The sequence below is a fragment of the Ceratotherium simum genome, chromosome 13, assembly GCF_057802395.1.
Source record: "Ceratotherium simum simum isolate JZ-2026a chromosome 13, ASM5780239v1, whole genome shotgun sequence".
Taxonomy (NCBI): Eukaryota; Metazoa; Chordata; class Mammalia; order Perissodactyla; family Rhinocerotidae; genus Ceratotherium; species Ceratotherium simum.
This window is the reverse complement of record NC_141912.1, coordinates 7204844-7224556: the sequence shown is the minus strand read 5'-3', so window position 1 is coordinate 7224556 and position 19713 is coordinate 7204844. Positions and strand designations below refer to the sequence as shown.

The 19713-nt window shown below is 45.8% G+C and overlaps 1 protein-coding gene across 6 annotated transcripts in view; it reads right to left on the bottom strand.

Annotated features, from left to right (window-relative positions):
- The window catches only part of RREB1 (ras responsive element binding protein 1), a 176519-nt gene that overhangs the window by 24486 nt on the left and 132320 nt on the right, over positions 1-19713 (bottom strand). For all 6 annotated transcript variants that reach the window (XM_014788763.2, XM_087437954.1, XM_014788760.2 and 3 more), the window contains 2 exons: positions 14157-14301; positions 13469-13605 (listed from right to left, as the gene is read on the bottom strand). In XM_014788763.2, the coding sequence (XP_014644249.1) occupies positions 13469-13605; positions 14157-14301 (282 nt within the window). The remainder of the gene's footprint in view (positions 1-13468; positions 13606-14156; positions 14302-19713) is intronic.

Here is a 19713-nt window from a genome sequence, read left to right as displayed (position 1 = left end):
CACAGAAACCATTCCCTGTCTTAAGCACCCAGAGGGCTAAGTCACAGGCTACAAGACAGTTAAGTAGGGAAGCAGAATGGTCGCAGCTACTCTGGGCAAGGTTCCTTCTGGCCAGAACACACTGAAGCCCCACAGGGCGCACGGAGAGGAGGCCACACCCCTCTGGAGCCAGCGGCAGCCCTGTCCTGTTCTACTGCCCTGGAAACGGCACTATCACCCCACCTCAAGTTCAACTGCACACTCCATGTGCTCACCAACCCATCACCACGCCACTGGTCAGCTGAAAGCTCTGTACTGAACTGAAAGGACAAGAGCAATGTCCGAATCAAGGAAACTGAACACTGACCAGATATTTGGTGACATTCAGAAAGGAAATTGAACACTGACCAGATATTTGGTGACATTCAGAAATCACTGTTCATTTTTTAGTTATAATATTTTGGTTATGCTTTTTTTTTTAAGTCCTTGCCTTTAGAGATATATAATGAAATATTTATAAACAAAATGTGATGCCTGGAATTTGTTTTGAAATTATCTGGGGTGGGGAAGAGATGAACCGTGATTGGCCAGGAGTTGATAATTCCTGAAACTGGGTGATGGGTGTATGGGGGTTCATTACATTGTTCTCTCTACTCTTGCATATGTTGGAAATGTTAATACATTTAAAAGAGAGAAACATCTCATTACAAATGGCTAATGAGAGTGGGCTGACTTTTTTGCCTCTTTCTTCAAGTTTCAACAACGTCCAAACCACTATTTGTGGTAGGTGCATGTGGGGAGAACTCACTTTATAAAAACTCCAGAAGAGAAGCCCCTACAGTGAGTCTCATTGTGGCACAGACAGTGTGAAGGAGCCCACATCCCCAGCAGACCTACTGGACAATCAGAACCTCTGGGCAAAGGTGGAGGGGCTGGGGGCCTGGAGGGAGGTAGCTGGGGCTCAGGAACGCCCCACATGTGAGATTTACATGCAGGCAGAGTGAGCCACCCAGGGCAGGTTGGGCGGTCAAGCCTGTGGCCCATCTGGTTTGGTGCCTTATGAACAAGAGATAGTTCAGATTTTCTCCCTCCCCCTCCTTCTTCTCCTGTGTCCTGTCTGGGCCGTGAACAGGTGAGGTTTGGGGAGTTGTGGGAGATGGAACCTGGTCTGTGCCTTCCCTGAAAGCTGAGACTGAGGTAAGAGACTGGGACAAGTGCAGAGGCTGTAGAGAGCTGTCACCCAGTGGGCCCTATGGGCATTTCCACCTGAAGTTGACAATAACTCACTCTTCCCGAATTAATAATTAGCACTGATTACATACATTTTGTGTAGGATATTTGCAGAGTGTTTTAAATTAATTTTTACCAGTGTGGGGCACTGTCTCGGATGCTGCAACATTGCAACAAATACCTAAACTCATTTCATCCTCACAACCCAGAGAGACAAACGGCCACACCTGAAAGTGTAAGAATCATTCAGTCACACCTGAAAGTGGAGGCCTGTTTCTCTCCTGCCTTTCCCCTGTGAAGACAGCAGGGTTTACTGCGCCTTGCAGAGAGGGGCTCGTTAATCACAGTTAGGTAAAGAAGGGGCTCATAAAAAAAATTTCATGTACACATTAAATGTTTTATTTAACCTAAAACATATACAGTTGACCCTCATTATTTGTGGATTCTATATTTATGAATTTGCCTACTTGCTAAAATTTATTTGTAAACCCCCAAATCAATATTGGCAGCACATTCATGGACACGCACGGAAAAATTTGAGTTGCCCTACGCACACATTCCCAGCTGAGGTCGAACAAGGTGACACACTGCCTTGTTTCAGCTCTCACTGTAAACAAGTATCCTTTTTGCAGTCTATTAATGCCATGTTGCTAGCATTTTAGTGCTTTTTGCTGGTGATCTCGAGGTTTACAATGGCCCCCAAGCTTAGTGCTGAAGTGCTGTCTAGTGGACCGAAGTGCAGGAAGGCTGTGATGTGCCTCATGGAAGAAATACCTGTTAGATAAGCTTCGTTCAGGCATGATTTACAGTGCCGTTGGCTATGAGTTCAACGTTAATGAGTCGATAGTATTTACTAAATAAGGGGTCTTTAAACAGAAACACACATAAAACCAGGTTATGTATTGATTAGCTGATGAACATGTTGTGACCACAGGCTCGCAGGAATCCAACTCTGTGTTTCCTCTAGGAACAATGGTTCAGTATTCACTAATTCTGTGTTTATGGCGCCTTTAGAGAACATAGCTACTGTGAATAACAAGAATCCACTGTACGTTCATTCGCCCATCTTTTTATGGAGGGAGGGCCAAGGACTTATGTGTGAGTTTAGTTCCACTGAGTGAAGTTCCATGTCGTTGTTACTGCATGAATCATATTCATAATATATCTCTGACTTCCAGTTTTAGATTCTTTAAGGTAGAGTAAGAACTCAGATTCTTGCAAACCAAACTAAAGCAGAATCCCAGATTTTTATGATTATTGCTCTCCACTGTTCACAGGTGTCTTGCCTACCCTAAATTGGACAGCAATAAAAAAAATACTGTCCAATCTAGACTATAAACAAGTCTGCTCAACTTAGTTTTCACAGACAATTCTTTTTTTTTTAAACAATATTTCACTGGCTTATATAACATTTAATTAAATTATAGTAAATGATTACAAACATCACTGACATAAAGAGGCTGGAAAGAAATAATGCTGACTCTTGGGAGTATGCAAGTCAACTGCAAAAGGTGAGCAGGTGGGCCTGAGAGGAGGGCTGCAAACTCTGTGAATTGTACAATACTTTATAAATAGAACATTTTGGAGCATGTGTCCTGTATCTGTTTGTTGTTTAACAGAGAAATGTGTGTATTATGTATGATATACATTTGCATGCATATATGCCAGGTACATTATAAAATATAAAAATAGAAATTTTTAAAGGGTGAGGTAAGAAAAGTTCTGTAATTTTTTCTTGTCCTCCAGAGATCTTTCTGAACACCCTCCACCTTTGAGTCTACTGCACTAGTGCATAGCCTACTATCTGTGAATATTCAGTGTGAGGGGCATCATAAGCAGGTTTTGTAAAAGGCAGTAGAGAGTCTCTCTGAATACGGCAATTAGAATGTACTGCACTCTATGGTAGCAAAGCATTTTTGTAACACTGAGTTTTCATCACTTATTTCCTCTACCATTCCCTTATTCACCTTCAAATCCCTCCCATTTCTGGCACCTAGGACAGAGTTTCACACACAGTAGGTGCTCAGTAAACACACAGCAGAACTAACCAGCGCCAGCCACAACCTCTGTGTCCTCTGTATAAGGCAGACGGGGAGCAGTGGGGGTCGGCATCAGGGACCAGAGACGCTGGGAGGGGGAGGTCAGACTGTGACCTTAGACAACTTCTATCATGTGCATTGCAGTTGCCTGCTATGTCAGATTCCCCAAACATCCTGAGGTAAGAATCCCTTTGTGACCTTGTTAAAAAACCAGATTCCTGGGGCCACTTCAGATCTCCTGGTAATTACAATAACTACAGGATGGGCCTAGGAATCTGTACATGAACAAGCACACCAGGTGATTCTTACAGTTGGAGGAGTTTAGAAAACAAGTTAGAGTGAGAGGATCTCGAATCCATACACACCTTAAGCTAAAAGCCTGTGAGACCTCTTCCCCCTTCCTTCCCTAAGCCTCAGCTTGCTTTCTCATCTGTAATATGGGGATCCATAGAGTTACTGTGAATAACAGATAACAAAATGCCTGGAAAACTGCAAATGCTATTCCAAATTTAACTATTATTTTATATTGCTAGGACAAAAAATCAGGAATAGTTTATTTCCTGGCAACTATAGCAAACATGAAAATGCAGGAAAAATGGAATTTTAATTTCAAAAGGATGTGTTCTCTCTTTTCACTCTCAAATTCACAATCGGCTCTCCTACTTCTGTTTAATCTTGAGACGCACTGGGAGAAACATGTGTTCTTCCTGGTCAGCCCTCCATCCTCCACCACCTGTTTCCTCATCACCCCCGGCCACACCCCTGCAGCCACAGCTCCTGAAGAGAAGCGCAAACCGCCCCAGCCTGCACTCACACTCAGAGCCTTCTAATAAAGTCTAGATAAGGCCTAGATCCACAACCTCACACCTCTGTTTTCACAGGATTTCAACCAAGGTGCTCCTCTTTTACTTCTGAAAAGATATAGAATGTCATCTCACAAGCAAACTGCTTGGAAGTGGCAGAGAAAAAAAATTCTGCATTGAAACCAGAAACACATTGTGAGGCTGGTTAAAAGGAAGAAAAAAACACCCACAGAAAAACACTGCCTTCTCTCTCGTCCTCCGCACCTGTTGACAGACCTTAAATCAAACCAGTGTGGAAAACCATCGCCCAGAAACATTTGGATCGGCCTTTGTCAGCTGGAGACACTTGGTATAACCAGCCCTCCCAACACCCTACGAAGAACGCAATGCAACTTTGTTTCTGCGAAGCTCTTCAAGGACAATGGAGGTCATTGTGAACCTGAGGGCGATGCTACTGGACGCAGATGGCTGCAGGCACCAATCTTGGGGTATTTGCTAACCCCACTTGGGCTTGTCAGTCTTCATTAAGGCCACAAGCCATTGGTCGGGTGGTCCCCGCAACTCTCCCCTCACCTCCAGTTTGTGGGATATCTCAACCCTGCCAGGAACTCACGATTGCAAAATATTTAGATGGAGCAGAACTGTACTTTGAGTCGTCGGAGAGGGGAGTGCTGTAGGACGATTTCATTTTGCAAGTGATTTTTGACTGCGTGCCAGAGGGAAATTTTAGAAATCTGAGGCTGCTTTCTGATTTTCTGGCAATGAAGGTGGCCCTATGTTGGAAACTGAGAGTTAACTTTTCCAAATGGAACCTAACTTTACTGTAAGATAAATGCATTTAACGAGGGAAAGTGTATCTAGTTGTAGGATTTAAAGAAGCTAACAAGGAGCCGGCCCGATGGCGCAAGTGGTTCAGTGCGCGCGCTCCGCTGCAGCGGCCTGGGGTTCACCAGTTCGGATCCCGCACACGCACCAACGCACCGCTTGTCAAGACATGCTGTGGTGGCGTCCCATATAAAGTGGAGGAAGATGGGCACGGATGTTAGCCCAGGGCCAGTCTTCCTCAGCAAAAAGAGGAGGATTGGCAGATGTTAGCTCAGGGCCGATCTTCCTCACAAAAAAATAAATAAAGAAGCTAAGAGAACCCAATCACCCCTTCTAAAAACAAAACTTTCTTTTTTTAAAAAAAATCACACACTGAAATAGACTACTCTGAAGAAAAAAAAATTCATCAGTGGAACAAACTCCAAAGGCCCATTTAAGTAAAGGTGAGATGACGTGTGAAACACAAGGATGAATGCTAAAATGGACACAGCCCCTCCTCAGCTTACAGAAGGGTAATCACCTGCATGTGAACTCAAATCATGTTGCTCACAGAAATAGTATTTCTGTATCCAAGGCAGTTCACCAGAGCCTACATGACCCAGAAAACACCTGAATTCCAGCACATGTAGCAAATGCTTCTATAAGAGAGTAAGAAAATTAAACTTAGAATACTAGAGTAGATTGTACCATTCCCCACTCCCCCACATGTGACCTCCCAGCCCCTGAATGGTAGGTCCCACAGAGCTGCTTACTCTTGGGGCAGGGGCTCTAGCAGTTCTATTAGGGGTGTGGTGAGGGAGGAGCTGTAGATATGGGGTATGCAGAGCAGGGGCTCTCCTGAACAGCAGAGGGGAAAAGCCACTGCCTCCAGCTTATCTCCTCTCCCCTGCCTGCCTCAGCACCACTTGTAATGTCACTGATGGGGTATGGGGAGGTGTGAGCACAGACAAGAGAGGGCTGGGGTGGGGGTCCCCGGGAAGGGACATGCCTCCTGGAAGCACCCAGGGGGTGAGCCAAGTTTCCACTGTGGCCCCTGGTATGCCAAGGAACAGATGGCAGGATTGGGGGCTTCAAAGCTGGGGGCCAGAGGGAGGCACCACAGTCACAGAGAGCCTTCAACATATACTTTATCTTCAGCCCTTCCTGTCCTTTCTCCTTCAGAAATCAAACAAATGAACAAAATCCCAAAGCACACAGGCTATGGCCTGGAGGTTGGCTGGGCTGGAAAGAGCACATTGCTAATGTGGTCAGAGAAACTGGATTCCCACGAGAGCAGTGAATGCTCTGTCCTGAAGCCACAAAGAGATGGGACCTGCCAACCGGTGTTCAACCTCTGCCACCGGCCGCCACAGGCAGAAGGGCCAGCAAGGGCTGGAAGGAGCCAGCTCCTGGAGGTCAAGGAAATACTCTCCTTCCTTAGCAGAGGGTTTGTCCTTTCAATTCTCAAAGGACTTAAATGCAAATGAATGATGTTCTTGTTCATGCCCAGATCCACCACTAGTCTTAGAAAAACAAAAGTTAACTTTTAAAGATTTTTATTTATTCAGTTTTTTCCCCCCAAAGCCCCAGTAGATAGTTGCATGTCATAGGTTCACATCCTTCTGGTTGCTGTACGTGGGACTCGGCCTCACGTTGGACGGAGAAGCGGTGCCTCGGGGCGCCCCCGGGATCCGAACCCGGGCCGCCAGCATCAGAGCGCGCGCACTTAACCGCTAAGCCACGGAGCCGGCCCTAAAAGTTAACTTTTAAAAAGTCACCGAATTGAGGACTGACATGAACCACAGCTCGCCGAATGGGCGGGTACCAAGATATCTGTTCTTATACGACAAATGCTCTTGTAAGAGGACACTACATCCTTCTTTCTTATTTATTCTTTTTGAAGAAAACTTCATAATCTGGCCCGGGATTGAAATGTGGTGTGATAAATGTGCTATTATGGTATGGGCATTCTGTGTAGGGAGTAAGGTACAAGAAGCCCTAAACAGAGCCAGCAGTTTTCATGGCTCATAGTGGGGCTAACAGCTACTACTCAGGAATAACTCTCACCATGAAAGGCACCAGCCCTGAAATAAGGAATGTGTAACCACTAACTGGCGTGGACTTTCCAAATAACTTTCTTTAAGTACCTAAAATGGGAGGGGAACATGCATATGCACCGAAGATTAACAGTCAAGTCAAGATAAATTTGGAGGCAAATTTATCAGCAATAAGATTTACAGAAATGGAAAACAGGGCCACCAAAAAGCTTTTTTTTTTTTTTAACTTTATGGCTAAACAATTTTGCGATTGCCTCCTCCCAGTGCTTGTTACAGTAATATTGTATTCATCTGGTGACCTTAACTTTCCAGAGCAAGATGAAAACCCTGAAGTTAACAAACAAGCTTAAAAGCAGCCCAAATAGATACCCCCGCCCCAAGTGCTTCCTGGGGGCACTTTACTTTTACATCATTCTATCAAGTCTACCACCACGGTAGGCAAGGGACAGGCAGATGACCCCCATTATCAAGAAAGGGGTAAAAAAGCTAAACATATTTTTGAGACTGCTTTGGCAAATATCAAACATCAAGAAATGCATTTCTTTAGAATCTCAGGTTTCCCTGACAATCTAAGGAAAATGGTGTGCAGTTCTATTATTTAAAGGTATCAAGTCCCTTCAAGCTTCTAACTCTCACACAGCTGGATTATAAAATTCGGTAGGTAGGACACAAACCAAATTTAAATAGCCATTCAGTTTCCCAATCTTTACAAAAGCAAAACTAGATAAAAAGTGGCTCTTTAAAGACTAAAGCACAAACTGCTTTCACATTCTCTGTCAAGTGAACAGTACCAGAGAGAAGCCCCGGAACCCGACTCCTCAATTTCATTAGGATGGGATACCCAAAGAGTGGCACAAATCCGTAACTGTAAACGTTGCAAAGTTTAAAATATCAAAAGGGGCACACATTCTGAGGAATAGTATCATAAGTTAAGTGTTCATTTAGTGTTGGGTACAGTCAGGACTGTGGATTGCCCTCTTCATCCTCACAACAGTCCTCAAATCCACTTTTCAGACAGGGAAACTGAGCCTCAACTCGCCCAAGGCCACACAGACGCTAGGCAGCAGGCTGGGATGAGGCCGGCAGGGTTAACTCCACTCTGCTACACTGCTAGGCTTTTTTTCTTTTCTTTGCAGATGCCCTAGCTCCTTCTACAACCCATGTCACATTCTTAATGCCTGGACACTGGACAGTGGCTCAACTGAGAGTCTTTCCTACCACTAACACTCCTGAGCTGCCAGCAGGCCAGCCCCTGTTGTCGGGACCTGTGAAACACCTTGCTGAGAAAGCTGCAGCTCACCCCGGCTACTTCCTTGAGATACTGAATTTCTTGCTCATTATAGTGTTTTAATTGAGAGACTGACATTCCTTTTTTAAAGGGATTTCATGGTTCATTTTTCCTGCTCTGTCTCCAGAGGCAAGAAGGGGTAAGCACAAACAACCCCTCCTCGGAGCCCCACCCGGTTCAGACATTCCTCTCCCCTGGTGCCCACCCTCCCCTCCCTCCCTTCCTCCCGCCCCAGCCCGAGAGCTGACATCCAACAGCTGCACTAATCTCTCCCAGTTGCTGGGAGCAACAGTGCGGGCCCTGCGACAGGGGCTGCCCTCCCCTTGCCCAGCAAGCTGCCAGGCTGCACACCGCGTCCCGACCCTGCTCAAACTGTTCAACCAAACCAGCATGGCGCGAAGCCGGGGCAGGTCTGAGGGACTTCACAACAGGCGAGTTGGCGTGAGCCCAGAAGTCCTGGAGAGGCCCCCTGGGCAGGGTGGAGTCGGGGCAGATCTGACAAAGGCACCTCCAACTTCTAGGCCGGGCAAGGTGAAGTGTCCTTCCCTCTACCCTCGGCCCCAGCATCGTTTTGAATCTGCCTCCACCTAGGGCATCTACTAGGGCAGACCCCTGGGACTCGTCACACTGATGAATATTTTGCTATGTCCTTTCCCTATTTTTAGGATGACATTTAACAAGTGTGGGACCAATGCCACGTGAATTTGTCTTAGGGTCTCCCTGCAGGTGATGGGGCGGTGTGTGTATGGGGTGCAGTGAAGGGAGTTGAACATTCCTTGGAACACTTGGGAATCCAGAAGAAAGAAGGTTTGGCATCTCTCTCCACTGCCGCAAGGAGGGAGGGCCCTCAGCCCGCCCTCCACACCCGCAGCAGCACTTATTGCCCCTCACACAGTGTGTGCCGGTCAGAGCCCACTCGGGTTCCCATGTACTAATTCTTGACATAGATTTCAGTTTTTCTTGACATCGCCTTCAAGTTTTTCTTAGAGACAACCAAGATCAATAATTTGATCAGACTGAGGAGGGCCTCGACCCCGAGCAAACACAGTGAAGCGCCACCACACTCGAGGTGAATGTCAAGGGAAGCTTTACACTGACGGGGCCAGGCTCCCTCTGCCTGGACAACTGGGCCGCGAATTGACCCCCCTTTGCTCTGTTTTATAACCGCCCATTCTCTTATCTTCTGACTGACCCTCGAGGGGCCCTGTCTCCAACATCACTGTTTTTTTCTCAGGTCTGGTCAAGTGCCTGGCACACAATAAGCACTTAATCATTTGCTGGATATGTTTTAACTGAAATTAATTTAAAAATTATTTATTACCTGATCTCCTTTGATCAAGAAGCTGGGTTAAGATTATACAATAACTTTTGCCAAATTTTGCCCTCAGCAGCAGCCACAGAGCCACGGTGACTACCCAGATGTCAGCCCTCCAAGCCCAGCTGCCAGGCTGAGACAGTCATTCAGACACAAGACAAGGGGCCTGTGCAGCAAAGTACTGCCTTGGCTCCCACCCCCGCTACAGGTGGGCTTGTCCTAGATCTGCAACTGCATGGTGGGCAGCTGAGCACTTGAAAGGTGGCTGGTTCACACTGAACCCACTGAATGGGCTGCAACTGTACCACACATGCCAGATTGCAAAGACCTCTTATGTAAACAAGAAAGTAAAATATATCACTGACAACTTTTATACTGATTATATGTTGACATTACATTTTGGAAAGCAACAGAGCATGATCAATTTCACTTGATTCTTTTTACTTTTTAAAATGTGGCTACTAAAGGGGCCTGCCCGATGGCGCAAGCAGTTAAGTGCGCGCGCTCCGCTGCGGCGGCGGTGGCAGCGACCCAGGGTTTGCCGGTTAGGATCCCGGGCGCGCACAGACGCACCGCTTGTTGAGCCATGCTGTGGCGGCGTCCCATATAAAGTAGAGGAAGATGGGCATGGATGTTAGCCCAGGGCCAGTCCTCCTCGGCAAAAAAGAGGAGGATTGGCAGATGTTAGTTCAGGGCCCATCTTTCTCGCAAAAAAAATAAATAAATAAAAAATAAAATAAAATGTGGCTACTAGAAAATTTTACATGACACGTGTGGCTCGCATCCTATTTGTATTGGTCGGCGCTGACCTGGACTTCCCTCCCAGCTAACTTTACTCATGGCAGTGTACGGCCTGTTACTCTGTTCTATTCTTATAACCAAGGAAGATATTCAACACCCAAAACATCCTCACACAGGGATGTCCTCTTTGCATCCACCTGCTCGCTGAACATTCTGTCTGTCACCTCCGATTCCAAATGCCAGCTCTCAATAGGCCTGGCACTTCTCCTTCTCTGGGGGGCTGTATTTATCACTGGTCATGTCCGAGCACAAGAAACACCTGACACTAAGAGCCAGAATCAATACAAGTGGCTTCATGTCTTCCTTTTGCTCTACACTCACAATTCATTAATTTGAAACACAGGAATGGAAGAGAACAGCCTCAGCGTTTACACAGCTTGGATTTCCAACGCTTTTTATTAAGGAAAAACAGGCACCTTGCCAGCTTTGGGGGTAGGGGGCAAGGGCAGGAGAGAGAGAATCCAGCAGCTGTTGTCAGTTATAAACTTTCTGCCTAAACTGGTAGCATCCCACTGTGGTTCTGCTGCCTTTGGGGTTTGCAAATAGAGTTGGTGTCTATTTTAGCTCTGAGTTAACAAGCAGTCTCTCCCACCAGCTACTGTCACAGTTCACTGCCTGGCTGGGTTCTGCTGGCTCATGCCTGCCCCTATGGCCTCCTCTGATAGCAGGCTATTATGTGGAACGGCAGAGCAGAGAGGAGAAAAGGGAAATTAACTATGTTCTGTAATCAACTCTTTTTGGTTTCCAGACGCAAGCCCCACCCCACACAGCAACAGCCACTACACAGGGGATGGCCTGCTTGCCCCTACCATGGATGCGCAGCCACCTCTTCTTACGGCCATGTCCTGTGCTGTGGGCACAGCATCCAGGGGCTCCAGTGGGACGGAAGGCTGCCAGGAGGGGCTGAGTCTCTGCCAGGCTACAAACTTCTCCAGTCAACCCCTCACCAGACAAAGGGCGTTATTCCTGAGTAGGCAAGGGAAACAGGCAGGGCTTGACGTTCAACTTTACAGCCTATCTGCCCCGTCAGCCTTGGAGTCACGGCGAGTGAATTAACACCCATCAAATCGTGCAGGATGGGACAACCAATGTCCATTGCAACTGCCATTTCCGTCCTCTCTGAGTAGCAAGCCCAGCCTGTCCTTGAAGGAGGTGCTTGTCCAGAAGGCCCTGCTCCAGGAGAACTCACTCTCTTCCAGGCCAGCATTTAAGAAGAGACACTTGATCTTCCTCTGTCACTGCCATACACCGTGCTGTGCAGGCTCCAGCTGCCCAGAATTCTCTTGTGAGAGTCAGATTATTCTCCCTGTAGGACAGAATTATCTAGAAGGGGGCAAATGGAAGTTCCTAAGATGATATCTGATCACAGAATAAAACATGAAGTGAAATAAAAGATATGGGGGAGCTCAGAGACAGGCAGCACCTTCATTCTTGTACTGCCTGGTCAGATGGCTATTTGGTAGAAACGCCAGGCAGGAGTCAAGGTCCCACCTGCTATTCCTGCCTGTGCCCACGACTCGCCATGTGAGGCTCATCTGGTAACTTCACCTCTGTTTGCTCAGGTCCTCGGTCTAGAGAACTATTTCAATATTCACTACCCACCACAAGCCCACATCCTGGGGATGCTTTGGACGTTAATGAAACCATGAAGTCAAGTTCCTGAATCTCTCAGAACTACAGGGCCTACAAAAGGAAGAACCAAATGCTTTTTCTTAGTAGACAGAAGAACAACTGTTAAGAGACAGAATCATAGAATTTAAGGCCTGAAAGGGATTATCTAGTCCAGCTCTCCTTCGAGGTTCAGATACAGCTGGTCGAGGTCTCATGTGAGCGGAGACAGGACTAGGATCCTGGGGTCCTGACCACCAGTCTACACCCGCTCCTACGCATGGCGCAATTTCCCGAGACAGGGGAGTTACGTAAAGACATTTTATAGCACTTCATTTGCTCAGCAGTTTAAACTCCTCATAAATTCTTTTTTTCCCTTAATGGAAAAATGTCAAGCTAATGGGATTAAGGATAATAATATTTGACAGGGCTTTAAGTTACCATATAATTGGGCTTTTGCCCCAACACAAAAGTCTCTAGCTTGCTCAGATCTTTTCACTCCTAAGTCACAACCAAACTCATGTCCTGAGGAAGGAAATCTGGTCCATATATCAGTGAGTCGGAAGAACAGATGTCCAGATTTCTACATTCCCAGGCTGCCTTCCGAAACCCAAAGCTGCAAGCACACATGCGCTTGCCTCTGCTCAGGGTGAGCCTTCAGCTGTGCCCTTCGGGACGTGCTACTTTCAAGTCCCACAACTCCACCAGAGGCCCCTAGAGGCCTTGTTTCAATGCCTAAAAACTATGGCAGCAGCATTTTAAAAGTGGCAATTCTGTAGGAAAAGGTTCGAAGTCTACCTGTTCACTAAGAACACAGAACTTTGAGCCTGATGAGAAAGTTCTCAGAGAAGGTTAAGGAAAGAAAGCCAAGCCCCCCCACAACTCCAATCCTGAATTCTGCTGAAAAGTCATATTACCATCCACGTTTTCTGCCTGAGAAGGCTGAGGATCAGAGAACAGGAGACAGCAAAAACCTAAAATTGAACCTGGACCAGCGAACAATCACCTATTCCTGTTTTACTGTGACAGGCTTCACTTCAGGTTGAGGGTCTTGCATGAAGTAGAACTTTGTCTCACCCTAAAGGCTTTCTTAGGTTTCTGTGCTACCAATATAGTCCACTCATGTGCACCCGATAGGTCCTTCCTGTGCTTCCCACATACTTGAGCACAGCTAACAATCATCTGGGTTGCAACACCTTCTGTGAAGAAAATGTGTCTGCTGCCCAAAAAACCCCTGTGAAGAGACTCCCTGTGCACGGGGGGCTCATGTTGATTGCTCCAGGGGCCTTGCCAGGAGGGAAGGAAGCACAGTGAACCTCAGTGAACACATCCTGTGGCTACGGCCACCTTCTCTCTGACACTTCCCAGCCTGACTTCTCCACAACATACACCATTCTCAACTGACTTACTAATGTCATCACACCCAAGTCAAATCATTTCCGTCCAGTTTGAAGTAAGGGAAACAAGATTATATCATATGCCAGAAGAAATAGGAGTGAAAAAGAGCTTTCCAGGGTAGAGGTGTAGTCCGCCCTTTCTCCTACCTTAGTGGGTTATCTGAGTGGGTCTCCATGTGGGTCTCCAGTCCATACTTGCAAACAAACTCCTTGAAACATACTGGACAGTGAAAGACTTCATCAGCCTTCTTCTCCAAGTCACCGGACTGCCCATCTTCCACCATCTTAGGGAAAAGAAAAAAAGTGAGGTCATGAAGCAGGCCTCCCACATGAGTCTGCTTCAGAAAAGAAGCCAACACTAAATCCAGAGACTGTATAAAAGGATGCCTCCCTCCTACATATTAAGGATGCTAATGACCAGTCTTTCATTCACACAACAAGTACTCACTGAACGATACTATCCATCCATCCATCCACCCACCCACCCACACACCCATCCATTCAACAGATGTTTATGGAGCAGCAGGTATCTGACAGGCACTGGGAATGAAAGAGCGAGGACAAGAGAGTCTCTAATGCTTATGAAGCCTCCATTCTCACTGGAGAAACAAGCATGGGAACAATGAGAAAGCTCTTCATGTCATCAGTGGGCTCAGTGAGGACATGCACACAGGTACTCTTTTCTGCAGACACTTTACAAAACAGTGTGGGAAAACACAAGGGAAAAGCTTAGGATGGATGTCTGCCAAGTCCCCAAACTGTGAAAATAAAGACTAGAGGTATTTCTGCCAAGAATCCTGTGGTTAGACACATCTGTGATGGGAGCAGAGAGGACCTTTTTAGCAGGTGCTGGGTCTTCCTTCTCTGACTCAGCATCATGACTCAGTTTCCTTTTGGAGGACAGCCGCCTGCGCTTCAGTGGGGATGGAGGGGCTGCAGCTGTAGCACTGTTAGGGTCCTTCTCATGAATCTTCATATGTCTGGAAAGAACAAACACACACACACAAAATGTGATTTAGCAAAAAACTGAGTTGGCTTATTTCTTTTACATTTTTTATATTTTATTTAGGCGTTGGTACTTAAATTTTCTTTAGTTAAGAGATATGGGGTATAATTTATACAGTGACATCTCTCTTTCTAAAACCGTATAATCTCCTTGAACTCCTCTTAAAGCTCTTGCAAGTGCTATCCAAAAATGTCGCTCAGTGCTGCACTGTCTGTTGGAAGACATTCATGAACTTCATTGGTGCTAATGAGATGACAACAAATTATCTGATGACCTGTTCCACTTATTCAGACAAAATGTACTACTTTGGGACACACAAGTCTATACAATCCAGAATTCCCAGATACTGCTAGATCATAAACCAAGTAATCACTCTGTATTTGCCCCCAGAACACCCCCTCCATCTACCACTACTACCTGTTCTCTCTCTTCTGAATGTCGGGGGTCAAATTTGAGAAGTGCTGACAGAGCAAATGTCTGGAGTGCTTAAGATATGAAAGCCTTTCCATGTTGTTTATAGTATTACATGGATTTATAGATCACGAGAGTAGCTGGGACAATGGAATGAGTAAGTTACATGTTGCAACCCTGACGTCTACAGACTAGGAATACACATAAAAGAAAGTATTACATATAGTATGTATACGTCTGTTACAAAAAGGCAGTTTTAAGGGTGACCTTATTTAAGTGACCTTACGTTATCAAGTTCTAAAACAAATATCCTAAGAACAAGGTCCCTAGATCTACAGGGAAAGAAAGAATGACATTACAAAAAGATAGTCAGTCTCAATTTCCTTACTTTGTGACACAGAAGGTTTAGTTTTCCTTAATGACAATCATCATCACCACCATCATCTTTGACTGGGGTTAAACTATGCCAGATGTAGGAATGCAGTCACAGCTTTTTATAAATAACTCTTTTATAGGATTATCTTACTGGAGAAGTTCTTAGGAATGGGAAAAAAACAGCCAAGTTTTCATAACCTATCCTAGCACATTTCAGAAAGCAGCTCAGCTCAACTCACTTTCTGCTGTGCCTTCTTTAGAGACAGGTGGAGGATAAAAAGGCTAAAAAGCTCATGAACCACAAGCAGCAACAATTCAGGCTCTCAGGCCAAAGATTTGATGAGATGGCTAAGAGGCCTCTCCCACACAAAACCCCTGCCCTGGGGTACCTGAGCGTCCTCTTTCTATGAGTGAGTGAAAGTAGATGCTGGACTTCTCTTGTTCGGATTCCGTAGACATACTCCAGAGAGTGGAGAGGTCCCCACATTAACTTCTGACCATACTGTCCCCCTGCCCAAAGAGCACCAGCCCAACCATCCACCAGCAGGTTGGATGTGGTCTAACCTTTGAGGAAATGAGCCTCAGGGAAGGAGGCTCAGGCCAAACCTCTGGTCTCTTAGGGGCAATGAGTGTGGTGGAGCAGAAAGATCTAGCGGGAGAAAACGGAAAAGCAGCACCGACAACCATCATGCCCACAGCCACATAATTCCCTGCTGAGATTATTAGGGAAGGATGCTTTATCATTAGTCCCTGGTCACCTACAACTTTGGAAAAGGTAATGGAAACAAACAGCCTTGTTGTAAATGCCCCTCTATTCCAAGGTAACTGGGATTTAAGGAGACGGTCACTTAATATTAGCATTTGGAGGGATAAAAGAAAGGCTGGCAATTTCTTTCGACATTTATCGTGTGGCACATTCCAATTTTAGAAACGCAAAAAAAATTTTTTTAAAGCCTCTAAGAATTGAGGAAGGATGATAATACTAAGGGATGTAAATTAGTACCAAACCCACCCTTTCAATAAATCGCTCAAAATTAATTCTAAACATGAATATCCTTTTCTACAGCCGACAGGTGACTTGTGTGGAGGAACATGAGGCTACAAGAACCTGTAAGTATGCTGGAAATCAGTGACCGACAACTGCAAGCAGTTCACGAGCTCACTGCAAGCTGCATCTTTTCTATCATCATACTAATATTTACAAAATGATGCTTTATTATCTAGTTCTTGGGATTTCTGACAGAAGCTGTTTTCACAGCGCAGAGGAAGATGAGGGACTGGACCGAGCACTCAGCGAGGATCTGGTGGGAACTTTACACAGATCACTGTTTCCATTTTGCAGATGAGGCCGTTGAGGTGTAGAGAGGCTGACTCGCCCAGGGCCTGTCAGCTGGGACAGATGCAGGTGAGCCGATTCCAGAGTTCATGCTTTTTCCCCAAACTGCCTCCAAAGGTCAAGGCTTTGGATCTGTGTTCTGGATTGCGAGCTGGAATCTTAGGGCTCTAACCTGAACCCAAACACTTCCTCTCTGAGTGACTGCTGCCAAAGGTCTAGCAGTTGGTACCAAACTCTAACTAAATTTCAACGGGAGAACACATGGCCTACAGGTCAGGCACAGAACATTCCTATCTCCAGTCCAGCCTGTCTTATTCTGAAAAACTGGGGCTGCCCGTGAACTGCATCATTGCTAAAGGCAGGGAGTGGAGACCAGATCAAAGCAGTCTCAAGGGCTCGGTGGCAAGTACAAGGCTGCCGAACACATCACCCCACTCCAGTTCTGCAACGGCGCCCAGCTGGAGCCCCAGGTTCAAAGCTCAAGCAATGCTCCATTCCAGGGTTAAATCTCTGGTTGTTGGGCAAGACATGGGGAGTTCCCAATCCATCCTTTCAGTTGCATGGTGACCAACATTTGCAGCCTCATTTAAGGACTCCACTTAGTCAACAGTGGAGCTGCCAGGGTCTGGGAGCCCCAGCCATTTCTGAAGTCGGATGTGATCTGCAGTTAAAAGATTCTCCCCAGTCCGACCCCACTCTTGTTCCCTGGCCTCTGATAGCAGGAATGGCAACAGTAGCTGTCCATTTCCTCCCAAACGCTCACAGGAAGTGGGGCAAGTCACCACGATGAGCCAGTAATGGCCTCTTCCCGCAGAGCGTAGCCAAAACAGAGAGGAGGGCTGGTGGGGAGAAGACAGTCCTATTTCTCTTCTTTAGAAGGCTTGGGTCTGTTTTTCTCTCAGGTGTTATTTCAAGAGCTAATTCATCTAATTTCCACGTACCCTAAGAAGCAACAAATTACCACGAGCCTCAGAACTAGAAGGGAGTTGAGATACTATCCAGCCCCCTACTCAGCACTGAAAGTCCCTCTGCACAGCACACTGGAGAGATCATCATTTAGTTCTGCTTGAATACTTCCAGCAATAAGGACTTCTCCATTTTCCACAGTGCTAATTGTTGAAACCATCTTCCCCAAGTTGAGTCAAAAATTCTATCCTTTCTTTAAATGTCTATCTGTCCTCAGGAGCAACACAGAATCAGTCTACATTCTCTTCTACATGGCAGCTCTTCAAATAGTTCAAGACGACTACTGCATTTCTCCGAAGTTTCTATTCTCAAACTGAACAACTCCAGCTCCTTCAGCCAACCCCCTAAAGCTCTGCTCTCAAGTCAGTTGAATTATACTGGTTGCTACTAATCTCGAATACCCTCCAGTTTGTGAATATCCATGAAACGCTGGATCACTAGTGAACACCAATGTAGATGTGGTCTGAGAGCACAGGGCTCGGGGCTGGGACGACCACCCCCAGAGACTGTGTAAACAGAGCTAGGGTTTTCTTGTGCATGTTTAACAGCAATGTCACACCTTCAGTTCTTAGTGAGATCGCTGTGATTGCTAGGGTTCCCTTGTGTGTGTTTAACAGCAATGTCACACCCTCAGTTCCTAGTAAGATCGCTGTGATTTTTTCATTCAAACTGCTGTCAAGATTGTCTCCGCCATTCTGCACGTGAGCAGTTAACGTCTTTTCACTTTCCAGGTTGGCAAGGATGAGAAACGTGCAGTGTTGGTGTGGTTCTGGGTCTCTCACTCGTTGTTGATGGGAGTGAAAACTGGGAACAACCTTTCCGCAAAGTGGCTGAGTAACTGCGATCAGAATTTTAAATGTGTATGCCCTTTATCCCAGTAATTCCACTTCTAGAAATTTCTCTTAAAGAATAATAATTGGACAAGTGTGCAAAGATCTACGCACAAGGATTGATATATGAGTGTAACTCATGGAGGGACACACTGCAAAAACACTGACAACTGCAGGATTCTCAACCGGCTGGTCTTGATATTTTGAACTGGTCACCCTGCTTTCTCTCTTGTCTTTCCTTCTATTGTTCATTCTCTACACAGCAGCCATGGTGAGCTTCCAAAACATGGATCAAATCATACCACTCCCCTGATTAAATGCCTCTGATGGTCTGTTGTTAGAATTAAATCTGGCCTCTGCCCATTTCTCAAGCCTCATTTGTTGGCCCCCTACCCCAATCCCCAGGCCTTTTTAGACAAGCTAGCTCCCTCTGGGTTCCTCAAACTCACCCGACTAGTCCGGCTCCATGGCCGGTGAACTTGCTGCTCCTTCTGCCTCGGCTGCCCCATCCCAGACCTTCTAGGGCTGGCTCCTGCCATTCAGGTCTCATGTCAAGCGTCCCACCCCACTCACGCAGATGCTCTCAAGCCTACTACCCAGTTTTACTTTCTTCATAGCACATACCAGTAACTGAAAAATACTGTGTCTTGACTTGTTTGACTGTCTCCTCAGTCTCAATCAAAAATAAGTTTCATTAAGGCAAGAATCTTGTTTCTCTTATTTTCTGTACTAGTCCCTGGTGGCACATAGTAGGTGACCATTAAATATCTGCCAAACGGCTGAATGGAGGGATGAATGAAGTATAGGCAGAAAATCTGTTATACCCGCAGTATCACTACAACATACGTCCTCAGTTTCTAAGACACCTCATAATTTACTTTACTAGGATTTAATGTGAGCTAACTTGATACAACATTGTATAGCAAACAGTGCTGTACTGAAGGGACTTTAATGAAAAACATCCTGAAGATGAACACTGAGGACACACGCTAATTTTTTTTCTTATTGGAATTAATCTGTGCTCATGCATTTAAAACTACACCTACATTCATAGCAGAAAGCAGTTAATGTAAAGTCAAAGTAAGCTTCTGCTTTTTGTATAAAATTCTAGAATTCTCCTTTGGAGGCATGCCACTTCAACAGCAGAAATCCTGCCACACTGTGGTCTAAGGAAGGAATTTTATCATAACTCTTTTAAGAGTCAAGTGAAGTTCTCTCCCATTTATAACACCCGGGGTGGGGCCAGCGCTTTTACAGAAATGAACAAAAATAGTGCAGGTGGTTTTTAAATTAGGAAAAAAATCTAAACCTGAGTACTTTTTAGAACTGATAGGAGCCTACTTTGAATTCTGGGGTGGATGCTGATTTTCAACTCAAAGCTTTCCTCCTGTGAATGTTATCATTTATTTTCTAAAACGTGAAGAGATCCATTTTAGCTAGCGTGGGCTGTCTGTCAGAATACTGAACA